At 38.6% G+C, this 17,031-nt stretch overlaps 1 protein-coding gene across 5 annotated transcripts in view; it reads right to left on the bottom strand.

The window, feature by feature from the left end:
- Positions 1–17,031, bottom strand: part of EML4 (EMAP like 4) — a 146,256-nt gene that overhangs the window by 62,610 nt on the left and 66,615 nt on the right. For 2 of the 5 annotated variants that reach the window (XM_088161221.1, XM_088161219.1), the window contains exon 2: positions 5,550–5,732. In XM_088161221.1, the coding sequence (XP_088017347.1) occupies positions 5,550–5,732 (183 nt within the window). Of the gene's footprint in view, positions 1–5,549; positions 7,131–17,031 lie in introns of those variants that run through there. The other 3 variants (XM_088161220.1, XM_088161223.1, XM_088161222.1) reach the window with 3 other exon arrangements.

The following is a 17,031-nucleotide window of genomic DNA, read 5'->3' as shown; positions in this document are numbered from 1 at the left end:
CTCATAGGGATACAAAACTAATTTTTCAGGTGTTAGGGGAGCCATGTCTCTGTTCTTTGGGCAGGCATTTTAAAACATGCTACAGGAAACTGAAGACTTGTTTGGCCAATTGCTTATTCAAATCACACAGCTCTTCTCCTCCCCCCTTATATCTTATTTTGCTATACTTTCCCAGAAGCACCACCTACATGTTCAACTAATTGCCAAATGGACTAATTCTAAGCAGAGGAAATAAAATTTTAACTATAGTAATTTGAAACAATTTGATATACTCTGGCAAACAAGTGATGAGAAAGCTACTCAAGTGTTATAAATAAGGAGTTTTCATTTGAAAAAAGTTAGTAACAACATTGGACTCTTTCAACATTAAAATTCTTAGTTTGAGAAGCATCACGGAGAACAGCAGAGTACCACTCAAGAAAATTTGCTCATGCTACTCTAAGAGAAGTACACAAATGCACAAAACATACCCCAAACTGTAAGAAACACATGGAAACAGAATAAGGATATTTATCACCACAACCAAAAATATTCCTCTGCAATGAACAAGATTATTAGGTTACAGAACTTTAAAAAATACCTCTGAACTTTGTCCTTCACTTCTCCTTCCTAGACTTGGTTTAGCTGGCTAGTGACCCTAAGCTCATTAAAGCCCTCTAGATCCAAGTTCTTTAAATAAAGGAAAAATATATGAATCAAGAACAGTAAGCATAACAGAAGAAAAAGAAAATATTCAGTAAGTCAGAGCAGAAGATAGGAAAAAAATGGGAAGAAATGCAGAAAGAACAGATGGCACTAAAAACAGTACCTGGGAAATGCATTAAGACCTCAAGAGTATCATTATTTGTTATGTGAGCATGCAGCCTGCAGACTTCAATAGGACTTTTCCCATGAGTAAAATGATCCACAGACAAGCTTGCCAGGTTAGTTCTAATATGGTGGATAAGAACCTATATCCTACCACTACCACAAGCATTTTCCTATTTACACTTCTATTTCCTGTTTCTTTAACATTTACTGATTAGACAACATATACTCAGTTATTAGAACAGCTCTGCTTGTTGAATACTGTAAAGACTAAAAAAAACAAAACTCAAATCTGTCTTATGCTTTCATTAACGAAGCTTGCTGAACACCTGAACTCAATTTTTGTTAACATAAAACAAAATGGCTTAAAGAAATTAATGTACTTTGCTTACATGAGTGCAATGAGATGGAATTTGATGAGACATAATATTTCATACAAGAGAAGGGAGCAAGAAAACAAGGAAAATTCAATGGGCACCTCTTATAAAAGCTCACTGCACAAAGGAAAGAAAAAAAAAAGTAAAAAAACTCCTACCAATTGCATTTCCAGTACATACCTGCTTTTGCAGGTCCCCAAGATCACTGCTTTAAGTAAAATAAAATACCTCTCAGTTTGCCACTCTTCATTATCATGGGAAACCCTCTCTGCAAATTGCCATTCACTATTGCAACTTCACTTTGTGAGTTGAATTTGCAAATGAGTTATTTAATACCAATTCCTGTCCAAGCAATAGGAAATGTTCCTCCAAAGTTTTAACCTTTGTCAACTCTCCTAATTATTTCTGTGTCCAGAAGAAGGACATGAACTCTTTGTTTCTCTACAGGTAGACATCAGATGTAGTTTTTCAGGCACAAGCTCATACTCCAGTGAAATGATTAGTCTGAGATATTTCACTGGTGCCATAGTGTGCCACAAACTTGTCTGCACACCCAGAGCCTGAGGGATGAAATCTCCTGTTCTGTTACACATATTTTGACACCCTGGAAGGTTTTAATAGGTTTACCAGGCACTAGCTGTGAGCCAATCTATCTTGCTGGCAGCCACGAGTACCAGACTGCTTTATGCTTTCCTTTTCTTCAGTGTCCAGGTAATCTTTGTTATTGGAACTTTTTGTGAATGCTAACAGCATCAATCATGCATCAACTGCAGAGGCATGTGGCAACAAGAGTGCAGAGCTGCCAAATGCAAATAATTTCCCACTGAAGAAATTTTTCTTACCAAGTCATGTATTTAAAAAGAAAAGAAAGAGAAAGAAAAGAAATGAAACCCATAAACTCACCCCCACATTATGATCCCTACAAGCCCCGTAGCTGCTGGGGACAGGATTCCTTACCAAGCCCTTTCACATTTCTAATCCTGAACACTGTCTTTGGACCCAGTAATTTCTTCTTGGTGTAGCTATTCTCAGCTGCATGCAGAAATGGAGAAGCAGTATCACAGTCCTTTTACATTGAAAAGATTTGCTCTATTTAATAACTTTGATTGGGAAGTTACGTGCAAACACTCCCAGCCTGCTTCTCACTGTGAAATACAGACAAGTGCTAATCCTGTTGCAATCCCTACTAGAGGTATTTTCCTTATACAGTATCTCCACTTCGTGCTTTACTAGGAGACACTGAGGTGCCTAAAAAATCTTGCCCTTTATCTTATCTTCTACAGTTCACAAATCCCTGATGACGAGCCGTCTGCTTCTGAGACACAGCTTTACAAGATCATAGGTAGTAGCAACCTCCTGACTGAGAGCCCATGAGTTAGAAGTATAAATCTACCCCAACCATGTGATTTTTTTCATTGGAGACTGGACTAAGCTCAAAATAAGCATGTGACAGAACTGCAGGGGAAAGAAGAAAAACAAAGATTTAAAGGATAATGCAAAAACTTTATCTTCAGCTACTGTTTCAATCTGTCAATCTAAAATAAAGGAAATTAAGAACAGAATTAGATCACCAGATGTGCCATGCAGACAAACTAGACAAAGGATGAAGAGATCACTTTGTTCACTAAGTCGAGCCATCAACTTCAGAATAAGAAAAATCAGTGAAAAAGCGATCAGGATGGATTTGTCCCTTTCAGTGTGATTCACTGTCTGCTCACAACACTTATTTTTAGCCCATGAAAAATCTCTCTTCTAAGACACTGCTGAGGTGGCAACAAGAAAAAAAAATTGAGAGGTTTTAGAAAACTCATTTCAGCAAACAGTAGAAAAGCCACCCTTCAAACTAGGTTAGCCTTGTATTAAAACTCCATTGTTTGATGGAAAGACTCAGGATGGCTTTTTCTGGTACTATTACTCTTGTTAAGTTCAGTTTGTTTTAAAAGTATTTATTTCACTTCAGATTAAACACATCTCTCCCCATGTATTCAGAAGTATATATACACATCTATTCTCTTAACTCATTATTTATGTCAGTATGTATTTAAAGGCTGCTGCAGAGAAAAATACTACTGTGACTGAAAGCCTCAGCATTTTTTAAAATGAAAATTTACCTATAATATTTTACATGAAAGTGCATTATTGTAATGCAGAAATCCAGATTCTTGACAGGATCAGAAACACCAAAATGAGTTTTGGAGGAACATAGTTACCTTTGCAGCAAGCATGTCTTGACTAGTAAGAATCTGTTATATGCATACATAATACTTCAAAGAAAATGTAACAATTACTTGTTTGACTATTATTTTTGTATGGCAATTGGGATCATCTTCTAATTCTACTTCATAAAAAAAAGTAACACTTTTATCTCTGTTATGACATTACAAGAGTTTTTTGGCTATTGAAAGAATTTAAAATATAGAAATCAAAAGTAGAACCTAGGGTATTGCAAAGAGCAATGTGTGAACTTGTTTTAATCCCAAGTTTACTCTTGAAGTCTATTTTTAGTCTCTTAAAATTCCAGTCTCTGCATGTAAAAATTTTCTTCTGTGAATTCTGTATACTGATTTCATGATTAGCATTGAAGCTAATGGGTTGTCTGGTGGTATTGGGTAACTGAACACAATGGGAACACATCCATCATCAATCAAATACAGTGCCAATTAGTCATAATTCAGTTCAGTGAATTAGATCATACATGTCTTCTGTCCCTGTTTCCATCTCTTTCTTCACAGTTCCATGCTGTTGCCATTCATTTGTAGAGATATAATATGACCAAACTGAAGATATTCCACTCTCCCTCTGCTCTTCTTCCTCCAAATAATTAGTTTACTTTGCACCAAATAAATGGATTTAGAGAATTCAGTATGGTCCCAAGACCCCCAGAAAGCAGATAGCCCCAAGGCATTTTGCAGAACACGGGAAGTTTGCCCCGCTCTACACAAAGTTTGCTGGGTGTTAGACAGCTTCAAGCCAAAGGGTTTTAGCCATGTTTGCACACACCCCAGCCTCTCTGCATTATAGGAAGAATAAGGCACTATGGTGCACACGTTTTGCCCACAGTTTTTCACTTGGACATTTTCTTTTTCTCATACTGGACAGCAGACACCAGAGTGATCTAGTCAAAATAGCTGCTAAAGCTATATTTAAAAAGAGTTTGAAAAAGAAGTTTCAATCTTGATGAGACCAGACATATAAACCGGGTAGATAAAGCTGCACTTATAAGCAGAGATGACAACAGTCTACTACAGAGAATGGCAGGATTCAGAGCCCAAGCCAATTAAGCATCATGACTTCCTTCCATCTGGCAGAGAGACTGCAAAAACAATTAAGAAATTCGATCCCTCTGTCACATCTGAAATAGTCCAAACTTTCAGCATTTTCAGCCTATATAAAAGGGTCACCCAAACAAGCAAGAGGCTACATATCAGTTCAGCACTTTACTGGCACTGGGGTAATAGGGGCACTGCAAGACTCACACAGGGATTGATCTCAGAGATGTCTGTGCTGCATGGCTTGATGTGGTTACTTGCAATTATGGTGAATTAAATCCGTGATTTATTTGAAATATGACCTAATCTTTTATATAATCAGAGACCTGATATATGCCAGAAACATACACAGCCATAATTCACTTCAAATACACAACTTTAAGTTGGAGTAAGTTCAAAACGCTATTCAAATACTTCTCCAGAACACAAAATGAAATGTATGGGGGCTGGGGGCCAGGGAGAAGCATACAAAAATTAGTGCAAGAAGCATCTCCTTTCTTTACTTTTAAACAATCCTACATATTTCAGTGCTGCAATATAAAAGAAGAGATATTGCTGTTACATGGCCATTTCTTACATTACATCTACTGGTGGTGAGTTATCTCTGCACTGGAACAAAAATTAACTACATTCAGAAAGTCTTCTTACTTGGTGGCAAAGTACTTTAGTTTTTGTTTTGGTTGTAATTTAGGAGCAAGAGAAAATGTAATCTCTAATATGCCCTTTCAGTTGAGTAATTTCCAGGCAAAGTCAAAGCTGAGACTCAAAACCGTCCATGGGCCCCAGAACCTGCAGTGGCAGGTTAACATTCCACCTTTGAAATTAAAACAGGAATCTTTTATCAAGAAGTAAGGAAAATTTTCAGGGGTATCAAGAACATAAAAATGTTAGCAAACAGCCTGATTAATAAGCATATTTCAGATATTTGTTGGCCGTATATATTTAAGCCATTGTTATAAACCTAACCCCTCCAGCTCAAAATAGATCTGTCTTCCCACAGGAGACAGAAGAGGGAAAAAACAAGTGACCAATGGAGAACACTGTGACATGATAACACAGTGTGACTCTAGAAAGAGTTTACCAAATTTGGGCTTACCTTTACTTGGTGCTGATTTTCTCACAGAAGCTACATGGTCTTCAGAGATAGCAAGACGCCTCAGCACATCAGCCAAGGCTGCTTTTAGCACGGTGATTTCATCTTCTTGTTGCTGCACTCTCAGCTCCAGGGCTGAAAGACGGTCCTGGACATCGGAGGTGCTCGCAGCTGAGATGCTGTCATCTGTACAGAGGCAAAGCAGAGAAGAAAGAGGCATTGAAATGCTTTGTTCTGAACCAGAAGACACAGAAAGAGGCATATACAGCACAAGTACATCTGTTCCATCATTCTGAAATACTGAAGACAATTCTAACAAACGTGTTCAGGCAAACATCAAATTAATGCTTCAAGACAGAAATCATTACTAATCATTAGCTAAGAGAGAAGGCTTAAAGAGCGTGGCTCTATTAAAATCAAGAGAGGCAATGTGCTTCCTGTGAAAAACATGCTTACAAATAGAAGAAAGACTGAAAATTCATCTTATTTAAACACCCATTTGAATTAACAAAAATGTATAAAACTGCAGTAAAATTCTGCAATGTATTCGTGTGGAATTGTTTAAGAATTTTAACTATGACCCTTAAGTAAAGCAAGTTTCAAAGTTAAAAAAAAAGTCCACAGTTGAACCTACAAGTACTGTTAACAATGACCTAATTGCATCAAGTGGCAATCTCAATTTAAATGGTCTAGATCAGAGTTCTTAATTTCAATTCCCTCTCTTTCACTTTTTTCACATCACTACCCTGGATGTGCCAAAAAACATACAACCTTATAACACTTGGCCTGGAGAGCAGAGAAAATAAATGCACTACAAAAAGGTTCCAAAAATCTGTTTGGCCACACAGAGATAGATTAGCATTGAAGGCCTAACCCAGCCAAATCTATTCTTCAGTGGTAAAAAGGAAATTATAGCTTCTGCTTACTCTTTGCTTTTGACAGTTCTTTGCATTATTTTTGCCAAGCCAAAATAACACGCAACAGATTTTTGTATTTGGCTGTTGTAATAAATCATAGGCCAATCACTTAAAAAAAAGCCAACTCTGTAAAAGACTATGTAGCTCAATCACAAGGTATTGAATTCCTTATCCATCCTGTTTAAGGCTTCCTAAAAATTCAGTAAGGAACTTCTAGTATAGCGATACAAAAAATCACCTGTATTATATAGTTCGCTTAAGTGCATATTCTGCAAAATAAATACAGCAAATTTAAATGTAAGGTAAATAGCTGGTATCATTACTGTGATTCTATTCAGTCTAAACTACAGTTTTCACTAATCTTAGAAATACATATCAAGGAGAAAAAAGTTAATATAAGCCACAGTCCTAATACTTGGATTTTCCCTAAAAAAAAACAACAAAACACATTAATCTTTGCAATACTTGCGGTAGGGGCACTTTCAAAATACGTGTAAACAAAAGAAATACTGTGCCAAATTCCTCCACTGAATTCACTATGAAAGAGATTAAGGAATTTAATGCCAACTTCCACACAGTTAAAACATGATACTCACTACTGAAAGACCAAGAATTGAACCAACCAAAGTAAAGCATAATAATTAATAGTTTCACAACACAAACTAAGTTCCTACAATGAATTAGTAAAAAAACCCTAAAAGTTCTTTAGTAATGAAATGTATCCACAATTATTATTGAACTGAAAGGAACAGTTAAGGTTACAATAATAAACCAGCCCCTAGATGACAGTTTTGCATATTGTTTTAATTCACAGTTTGGTTACAGCAAAAGCAGAAGTGTACACTTCATAGTTACTACTATATTCCTTCTAGCTGATAGAAAGGACTGCATTAATTAATTAATAAGGTACATAATCAAATCGAGATCCAGAGAGAACAGATTAGGACTCAACAAAAATACTTTTTTTACCACCATTCATAACTGTACCTCCCTATATGCAGAAAATTGATTTTAATGACTCCACAGCCCAGCACATCCAATGCTCTTTCAGCAGGACTTTACAAACCCAGACCTGTGACACCTACCCCAGGTTGGGAAGGACTGTGTTAAGATTCTTTTATTAAAACCCTCATGGTCAAAACATAAACTCCCATCTGGTTTTAAGGAGTTGGGAAAAGTTCCTACATCCATACATGCCTATGCAGCATACAAAAAGGAAACAAGGTAAATGCACATTAATCCATGAAGAAAAGCTTTTACTCAGGAAACCAAATGAATTTAAAACACCATATAACTCATATTTCTACTATCCTGCAAGTATTAGCCTTTAAATAGATGCAGTGGACCAGACAGAATGAATACTCCAGAAAACAATTACTTTCAAAATATTATCAACTTTTAAACTTCTCTTACACTGAGTAGCAGTCCAAACAGAAGATAGAAGTTTGACATTTCCTTAAAAAAAGGAGGGAAAAAAAAGGGGGAAGCCCCCCATAAGTTAATTTTTTTCTTTTATTGTTGGCCAAAGTCTTCAATTAATAGGCATTATCCATTATAATGGATAAGTTATGGATATGTTCCCAGGCTGCATAAATATACAGGAGATCACTATAAAACACTTGTAAAAGGAATAAGTAGCTATGTCAAATCATCATTTTGGAAGCCAAATCTTACTGAGCTCCCTGTGTAGAGTCCAAACAAGAGTAATTACCAAACCAGGAAAGGCTCCACTGCTGATGGGTCTCTCTGATGAGCACAGAAGCAAACGCTCTGCACATCTCTGGACATCTTTATTTCCCATTAGCTACTAACATTGACCAGACTGTTGCTGTTGAACCCCAAAACTGGGGTGGATTAGCTGGCTGCTGCAGCTCCCAAAGGCACAGTTATGTCACTAATTAGAACTCAGAAGAACAACAGGAGAGCAAATCTTCCTGCCCTGTGGGGGTGACCACCTCATCTCACCCGGTGAGATGGCAGAGGAGGTGACCAATGCACTCCTCTGTGAGCTGTGAGGCTCAAGCCTTGGCACAGCACAGAGAGGCAGAAGGATCCTCTCAACACAAGAGCTTGTCAGAAGGCACAGCTACAGAAACGGGGCATGAGGAGAAGGCCGAGGAGGTTGAGCCATTCAGCTGATTTCAAACCAGGCAAAGCAATGTGCCCTGCTGCACAACAGGAGGTTCCAAACCACCAGTGGCTGCTTTGCATTACATTGCAGAGAGGGCACAGGAGACACAGCGACTGAAAGAAGCTGGAGGACAAGGATATCACTGGGAAATCAGAAGTAATTTGGTTGATCAAGGAATACAGTAGCACACTTGGAAGACATTTCATAGTTCTTTCTACAGAAAGCATTCTACAGAAGCAGCATCTGTTTCAAGTGATGACAACCATATATTACCCCGGCAACTATTAGAGAATTAAAACTAATAATCCCCAATCCAAATATCTCACCCATTACAGCAAATATTCAACTGAATTCCAACATGCCCTTCTTGGCAGTGTCTTGAAAATAACTCAACAGGGATTATCTTAAAAGAAGATGCCCTAAAAGTAAACAAAGCTGGAATCCATGAGATCATTCTGACAAATATTCAAAATTACACTTTCTCGTCACAGAAGCTTTCAAAATCTCTTCCAGATTTCTTCTTTCATTTAAAACATATTTTATAATCTAAAGTACTACTTCAAAAGACGTTAAAAAAAAAAAAATCCCTTCCTTCAAGGACATGCCCTCCCCATTCAGAGAGGAAACAGCTCTTGTGCAAGAACAAAGTCAGTCAATGGCAAGCAAAATTCCATCTCCTCCCTTCCTCTTCTCCCACTCCTAAACATCTGTCCTTTCCCCTGTGCTGACACAGACATGCATCTATTCAGGTCATCCATAAGCTGCCTTCTTTTATTAAACCAGAGAGAAATTTATTTAAGAGGGAAACCAGTTAAGCAAATAGGGCAAGTAATTTGTAAGTGCAGTCAACTACTGATTCATTAATTAAATTCATTTTTAAAATACCTTTTTAGTTATCTGCTTATTCTTATTATAACCAAACATCACCATTTCTGATGGGCTGGTCGTGCTTTTTAAGCTGTTGATGACCTATGCCTTTAAGGGACACACTGGGAACAAGATCAAGTGTGGAAAAAAAGCACCATCCACAGTGCTCACTGCAAGTAGTGAGGAGACATCCACACAGATGTCAATCTAAGGCATTTCAGTCTTAAAAACTGGTTTAAGGTAAGAGTACTGGCATTCAAATGACAGCAAAAACCATATAGCACTATAACTTTCAAAATAAAATGTTTCGGTTTTTTTCATAGTTCATCAGTTTGATTTTTAATTTTAGCCAGGAACACATCAGTTCTTCCCTTGCTTTTGAAGCAAGAAGAGATATACATGGGATGCTAGTATTCTGTACTCATGAGACACAAGGACAACCCTAAAAATGAGGGTCATTTCTCCTAGTCAGTGAGCAGCACGGAACAGACAGGTTTCTCTGTGTGGGACTCCTCACAGCCACAGGCATCAAACCACTCATACCAGATCAAACAAGGCAGCAATTCAAAATGCCCCTTAGATCTGGGCCAGGAACTCCAAAAAGAGTATCCAGGACACAATGATGGTACTTAACAAACCTTCCAAGCCAGGTATCACTCCTCACATGTCATCTAGCAGGCATGTGAGGGTACTGGCATTTGAAAAGCATTACCCTTCATCATTTGCTGCTTAGAGTGTTGAACTGGCTACATTTGAAAGAAAAAAATATCTTACTACTGAACCGTCTATTCTGGGCCCCCTCAACAAACCCAAAGCATCCATTATTATCCCTCTGAGTCAATTCCTCCTAGCTTTGACTAAATCTAAGTAAGGAATCCATTTTAGACATAAGCAGCATTTCAGAAAAACAAATTCTACAAACTCCAGCACATGGAAATTTAAACCACGGAATGGAAAATCCTGTGTTTTACCCAATAAAGCCACATAAACCACAGGTAATTTTAAACCCCTGGCTGTTAAGGTACCCACACCATTTTCTACATTTTGCCCAGAATGGTAAGAGCCTTTTATTAGGGAAAAGGAGCAGAAATTACTGGGACTGGTATAAAGACCTGGCTGACAATTGCAGGAGATAACTGCCCCCAAAGAATCTTTTCTCATGAGGACCATGATCTGCTCTTATGTGAGGGAAAGTATGTATTTGCATAACTTCCAATTTTTGTTCTAAAGAGCACTGAAAAATCTGACTCTGGATGAGGTTTATATTTCGAGAGTGACACCTGACAAATTTACTTTTCCTACATTCTATGAGAAAGGTGATCTGCAGAAAACTGCAGAGAATTTTCTGCTTAAAAGTAGCTTATAAAACGTGCAAAGATCAAGAATTATGTTCCATATCTGTAACTCATAATTTTCAACAACAAAGAAAAAAGTAGAATTAAGACTCCATACTTTTGCTCACAATATCTCCTCCGAATGCCAGCACATGCACAAATTTGTAAAGGATCTGAGTCATGGGAAGAATACAAGAATGGGAATCAAAGCACCCACCACGAACACAGAGGATTCAAAGAGCTCTGCTGCAATCCAAATAATACTGTATTATCCTAGAGCTTATGGCATGGAAGTGGAGTGGGAAGTTCTTCTCAAGCTCTCCCTTCCTGCAAGCACAAGACTCTGGCTTTTAACTCTCTCAATTATCTCACACAACTTTGGCTTCCTTTGCCAGCTTTTCACTCTTTTCCCTAATCTTCCAGTTTTTCTACATCAAATTAAAACCAATGCACTCCTTGATCTCATGCTTGTTACTGGTCACATAAGTGTAAGTTCTTTCTTTATTTTCTTTTTAGAATAATAATGCAAATGTTCTGAGATAGGTACAGGTAAGTCACTGACTGCAGACAGTGTGACAATGTGCAGACATTAACATTTCCAACACTAGCTAAACCTCAAATTTGTCTCCTTCAAAGACATTTCTTCAGGTTTTCAGGAAGAACACATTGTCTCACACCACTCATTTGCTCAGGACTGATGCTGCACTAGGACCATCACATCAAACAGACTGTCTTCCTTGCACAACTCATGAGATTTGTTTAATGTTTCATAGACCCATCTAATTTTACCCCCTACAAGTAGTTAATAATAATTTAAAAATTATCCATTACACTAGCCATTCCACAAACCATTTCAATCACAAGTCCATAGCAAGCATTATTTAATTATCTGTAGATGATCCATAAGATGATTTTGCTGAAGCCCATGAATATTCTGCATTGCAACAGTTGCTACTGGCCTTTGATATTGTGGATTGCTTTATGGTCAGTTTGAAGCATGTTCATGTCTCTGAGCCTGCACCATTACATTATAAAGAACATGACCCATGTTTTGAACCAACTTGATTTGAAAGGGTTGTTCTGACATGTAAGATGATTTACCACTTCATGCCTAACAATTAGTAGCTCTATTTGTATATGCTAGATAGATTTGTGCACATAGACTTTCATATATTTTTATTTTCCTGACAAGAAGAAGCAAAGGAAGGAGAAAAATTAAAAGATTACATAAAAACATCCTGACAAAAAATAATCCAGTAATAACCACAAATTACAGAAAATAAAAATATTTTTTGTAATAAGCTTGTGTATCTGCTGCTGTCAACATTACCTTTTAATACAGATAATCTAGAAATACATCAGCATGAGATTCACAGGGCACAGCCCTGCCCACACCATATTTGATCAACTTGAGTGTTCTGCTTGCCTAAGTTTCCAGTAACTATATAACTTACTGGGCACAAAAGTTTTATATTTCATACTTGCTGATACCAGCTTTGATAGGCAGACTGCAAAAACAGAACAAACACTTAGGGACACTTCTCGTATTTGACACTGGTATCTGTTTGATTACTTGAAGAGGCAGATAATTCTGCAGGCACTGCCTCACATTCTTCCCATCAGCTCCACCTCCACTGAGGTGCACCTCAAGAGCAAGACCATTCAAGGGTTTTTCCCCACCCACTGCTTAAAAAGCCTTGTGGTTTTTAAGTACTTTTCTTCCCCTAACATTGCTTGGCTCCTGATGCTCCAGATATTGTTTCCGATATTGCTCTTCAACGCTTGGCCTTCAGCCTGGTAAGACTAGCCCTTCCCCTTCTAAAATACTATTTCTGATACAAATCAGTGACCTCTACACTCCATAGACAGAATTCATGGTGGCTATGGGCACCTACCTGGGATCCCCCATATAAATGGCTCAGCAGCTATCCCAGCCACCCCAAGCTCTTATCAATATTTGGTAGCACTCCATTTTCATGTCACAGTAAGGAGAAGGGCAGGGGGCATCTTTTCCGACACAGAGGCTTGGAAATTCACACAGCAACCAGAGACAGCTGCAATAAGCTGCTCTGCTCTAAGTTGCACATGCATTAACACTTTAGCACACATAGATTAGTATTCCTTCACTGGAAATATTGTGCTAGAAGTGTTAGAACATTTCCATGCTAAAATACTGATTTAAAAGTAACAAATTAAGTGAGCATGAACCGATGTAGGTTAATCCCCATCCTCCCTAATGCCCAAACTGATCTAGCTAAAGTTTTCTAAGAAAACAACTTTTCATATGCTAAAGAGGGACCACATCCCTGAAGTTTTTCCCTCCACTGAGGGCTCAGCCACCACTCAGCTCCCTGCAGCAAAAGCAGATGGCACCCAGGCCAGTCTATGGAGAAACTCAACAGGCTTTAGCTCTGCAGGACAGACACAAAGCCAGCCACTGCCTGGGGCTCCAGGGTGGCAACAGCAGGACACAGAGCAGGAAAGCATCTCTCCTGCACTCCCAAAGCCTCACTGCAGAGGAGCCTGCATGCTGTGCCTAACCCAAAACACCTGACATCACTGTGGAAAAGTGCTCAGCCCTCACAGGTAAACCCACCAGAAGCAATCAGGCTTTTGACATGTACAGGGCAGTCCTTTCTATGCATTTTGACAATCAAGCCTTTCTAGTTTCAATTAGGCAAGTACTTAATTAGAAAAGCAGGTAATTAGCAGATGCTTTTGACCTTAATCTCTTTTTAACTTCACTCTTCATCTGTTAAATGAAATTAAATTCATCATCCCACACTGCCTAAAGGTTAATTAACACTTGTGGGCTACCCATGAACTACCCTAAGTACTGCAGCAAGGTCAGTGTTTAAATGCACGCCATTTTTCAAGAAGCAAGATTAGGAGCTTTCCTATAAGAGACATAAAAATAAGAAAGAAAATAAAGGTAACTCAAACTACCAACCGCTTTTATAGGAAGAATGACTATTTCAGAGCTCTAACTTGGAGGAGACTATGACCGAGTGACTAAAAGCTGCATAGCTGCATCTTACTACCTATATAATCTCAATATAGTCTTGAAGAACCCGAGTTCTGACTTTTAAGTTCAGTCTGACTTTCCAGTTAGAACACTCTTCTTTAACCTTATGTCTTTAATGAACAAATCTACAAGAAGATGCCACCATTAATTGTCACTGATCTGCTCAACACAATGAATAACCACAGTCAGACTCAGACAAAAGTACTGCTATCCAAAACATCACAAAGTCCAGCGAATGCAGAGTTCACAGAGAAACACTGGACCATCTGAAATACTGGTTTTCCTGGAGTACTGTGCAAACTCATTTGCACAGACAGGTACCAGCAGTCACGTGGCAGGCAAGGAAGTTGGTGTGGAAGTTTGTAAATGGAAGAGTGGAGGAGAAGAAGAAGGGAAGAAGAGAGGAAAAAAAAAAAAAAGCACTCACAGTAATCTCAGATTCTCCATCACTGTACATCCCTCCCTCCACCCAGGACCACTTATTTTTTAACTGCTCTTGCCAGAGTGATGGTGCTAACTCATGCTCAAAGAAGCGTCCATATATTTAGAAAAAAATTTTCAGAACTTAAGTCCCAATTCATAAAGCTTACCTCTGATTATCCAATCTTTATTTCCAAAACTTTTCTAGTAGCACGTGAATAAAATCCAAATTTGCAAAATCTTTAGATTTGCACAATGCAGGCAAAGTCCAACATTCCCCATTACTGGCAGTGCATCTCCTCTGCTGCAAAGCATTTTAATTCAGTAGTACCAACATACTTTCAACCTGACACTTCAGGAGATCTTCCAATATCTTAAATATTTATTGCTTATTTGGGCAACTAAGTTAACCAGGTTTTTGTTTGTGGTACGCTTTTAACAAGTACATTTTTGCCCCAGAGGAAAGAAGCTTCTACTCTAAGATTGTTATATTCTCATTAATTCTAGAGTACCACTTCAGCAGCAAAACAGAAAAGCACTGAAATCATTAAGTGAGATAACATCAGGCAAAGCAAGATAACCTCTTCTTTTATGGATACATTTCATTTTGTACCATGCAATGTTTACTTACAAAATTCTACTCATCTGAAATTCTGGCACACAAATGAATAATCTGCAGTTTTTGTTATCTAGAAATCAAGTTAGACATTATCCCTGCAAATAAGTGTTGGAACATTTCTGAAAGTTTTTGTACTGGCTGCTTCATTGTGCTGTGCATTTCTTTCCCCCAGGACTCATAAATATCTAATTCATAACATCAAAAATACCACTGTACAAACCGTTTCTTTGATCTCATTCTGTGCTACTCTAAGCCAATCTATCCTAAGTGCCACTATGCAAAACTCCATCAAGAAAAATAGAATCCTGGCCTGTAGTGTTAATTTCCTTTCCCAAAGAAATACAGACTGCCTTCTCCCAAAACACTCATCTACCCTGCAGGGAAAGCCTTTCCTTTCAGCACTGCTGGAAAAAGCAGGATCTGAGCATTTTTGTTCTCAGCAGAAACATGCTTACACCAGAGCAGGGGGAGGCAAAGCTCTGGTGTACACAGTGCTATTTCACAGCTCGTATAGTGCCAAGTCACAGGACACGGAGATTTCAGATAAAGAGAAAACCTGTTTTGAAACAGACTCACCAACTCACTGCCTTATCTTAGTTTTCTGGTATTTCAGGTATAGGAATTCCTTCCACTTACTCACAGCCCTACGTGGCTGTTGCTTTATTACCTCTCCATAACAGAGCCCATTCAGTAAAATGTCAACTTTGAACTTCCACTCCGACAAGCTAAAGTGACCATGAAGAGTTATTGTCCTTCTTTGTATCTTATCCAAAACCTAAGGATGAAAATCCGCTCCCTCCCTCGAAAGAAACAGCCTCTAAGAGACAACCCTTCAGGTGGGAGTATTCATTCCAGTGTTAGTTTTTCTCTTCTGACCATCCATCCGCAGCTCTGTGCTTGTGCTTGCGAGGCTGTCATGCTTCGTCCATCCTGCTGGGCAGCATCTCCTGCAGAAGGCATCCCTCATCCCAGCTCTGTGATACAAATGTTACCCTCACTGCTGCACGGGACACCATCTCACAGCCATTCAACCTCTCCTGCGTCTTATAAGCAAGAACCGACACAAGGTTTGGTTTTGATATTTTTAAAAGTCCACTGTTTCTTAGGAATGTGACACTAAAGTTCTTTAATCACAAACTTGATCCAACTCAACATTTGCAACAGCAGAAGTCAAAGCCCTGCTTTTCTTTACCTCCACCAAGAAGCTTCCATAGCTTCTGCAACTGCTTGCAGCTTTGGTATTACAAGAATATCTCTACAACAACTTGTGTTTGCTCCAGGTGGGACCAAATCCACAGCAGTTTGGTTTGGTTGGGGGCTTTTTGCATAGAAAAGAACTAACCCATCTCCACAAAGACCAGTTATACTACAGACACAGCTAAGCTATCTGCTTGATTTCAAGGATAAAGCACATGGTTCCCACACAGCCAACCTGGAAGGTGGTATCTGCAACTACTCATCACACATTAGTCACAATCTCCAATTCGGTTACTACACAGGAGGAACTACTGAGAAATAAATGGAATATCTGCACGTCGTGTGTCAGAGAAAACACAGGCCAGAGAACAATAAGAAGTATCTATGTTGGTGAAAGTCATCAGCCACCCTCAAAAAGGGGGACTGAGTATAAATACGATTAAACGGACTGGTTCTTTAGTTAAGCTCTTTTCGTTTTGTTATGTTAGCAGTTAAACAGCCCTGGTGAAGTAACAGCTGTAAACAAGGTGTGGGTGGAAAGCATTGCTCACACCTTTCCTGCTGCTGTGGCTGCTGCTGCCTGACAGGAGACTGACTGTCCTGCAACACACTGCCCCTCAAGAGCTGCAGAAACATTAACATTGGTTATTTTGTAAAGGTAGTCTTTTAAACAATTCAGACTGCACTCTCCTTAGCAAGGACACTATCAACAAGTTCCCACAAATGCTCATAAACAAATGAGGTAATTGTGAAATGAAACAGATTTAATTCATGACAAGGAAGAACTCTTGAACAGCATGGCAGACATCTCTATGTGTGACTGTATATGTATTTTATAAAACTGCAGTTAGGCTGTTTGTGCAGAAATAAATACATAAAAATGAAGCCAGTTTCAATCATAATTTCAGTTGCTAATTCTGGCACTACTACACCTAAAATGGAAAGCTCCTCAGAAAAGGGAGGAATTAAGTCTCA

This window comes from Sturnus vulgaris, chromosome 3 (genome assembly GCF_052056855.1).
Source record: "Sturnus vulgaris isolate bStuVul1 chromosome 3, bStuVul1.hap1, whole genome shotgun sequence".
Taxonomy (NCBI): domain Eukaryota; kingdom Metazoa; phylum Chordata; class Aves; order Passeriformes; family Sturnidae; genus Sturnus; species Sturnus vulgaris.
Note: the sequence above shows the minus strand (reverse complement) of the source record. Positions and strands in the feature narration are given on the sequence as shown.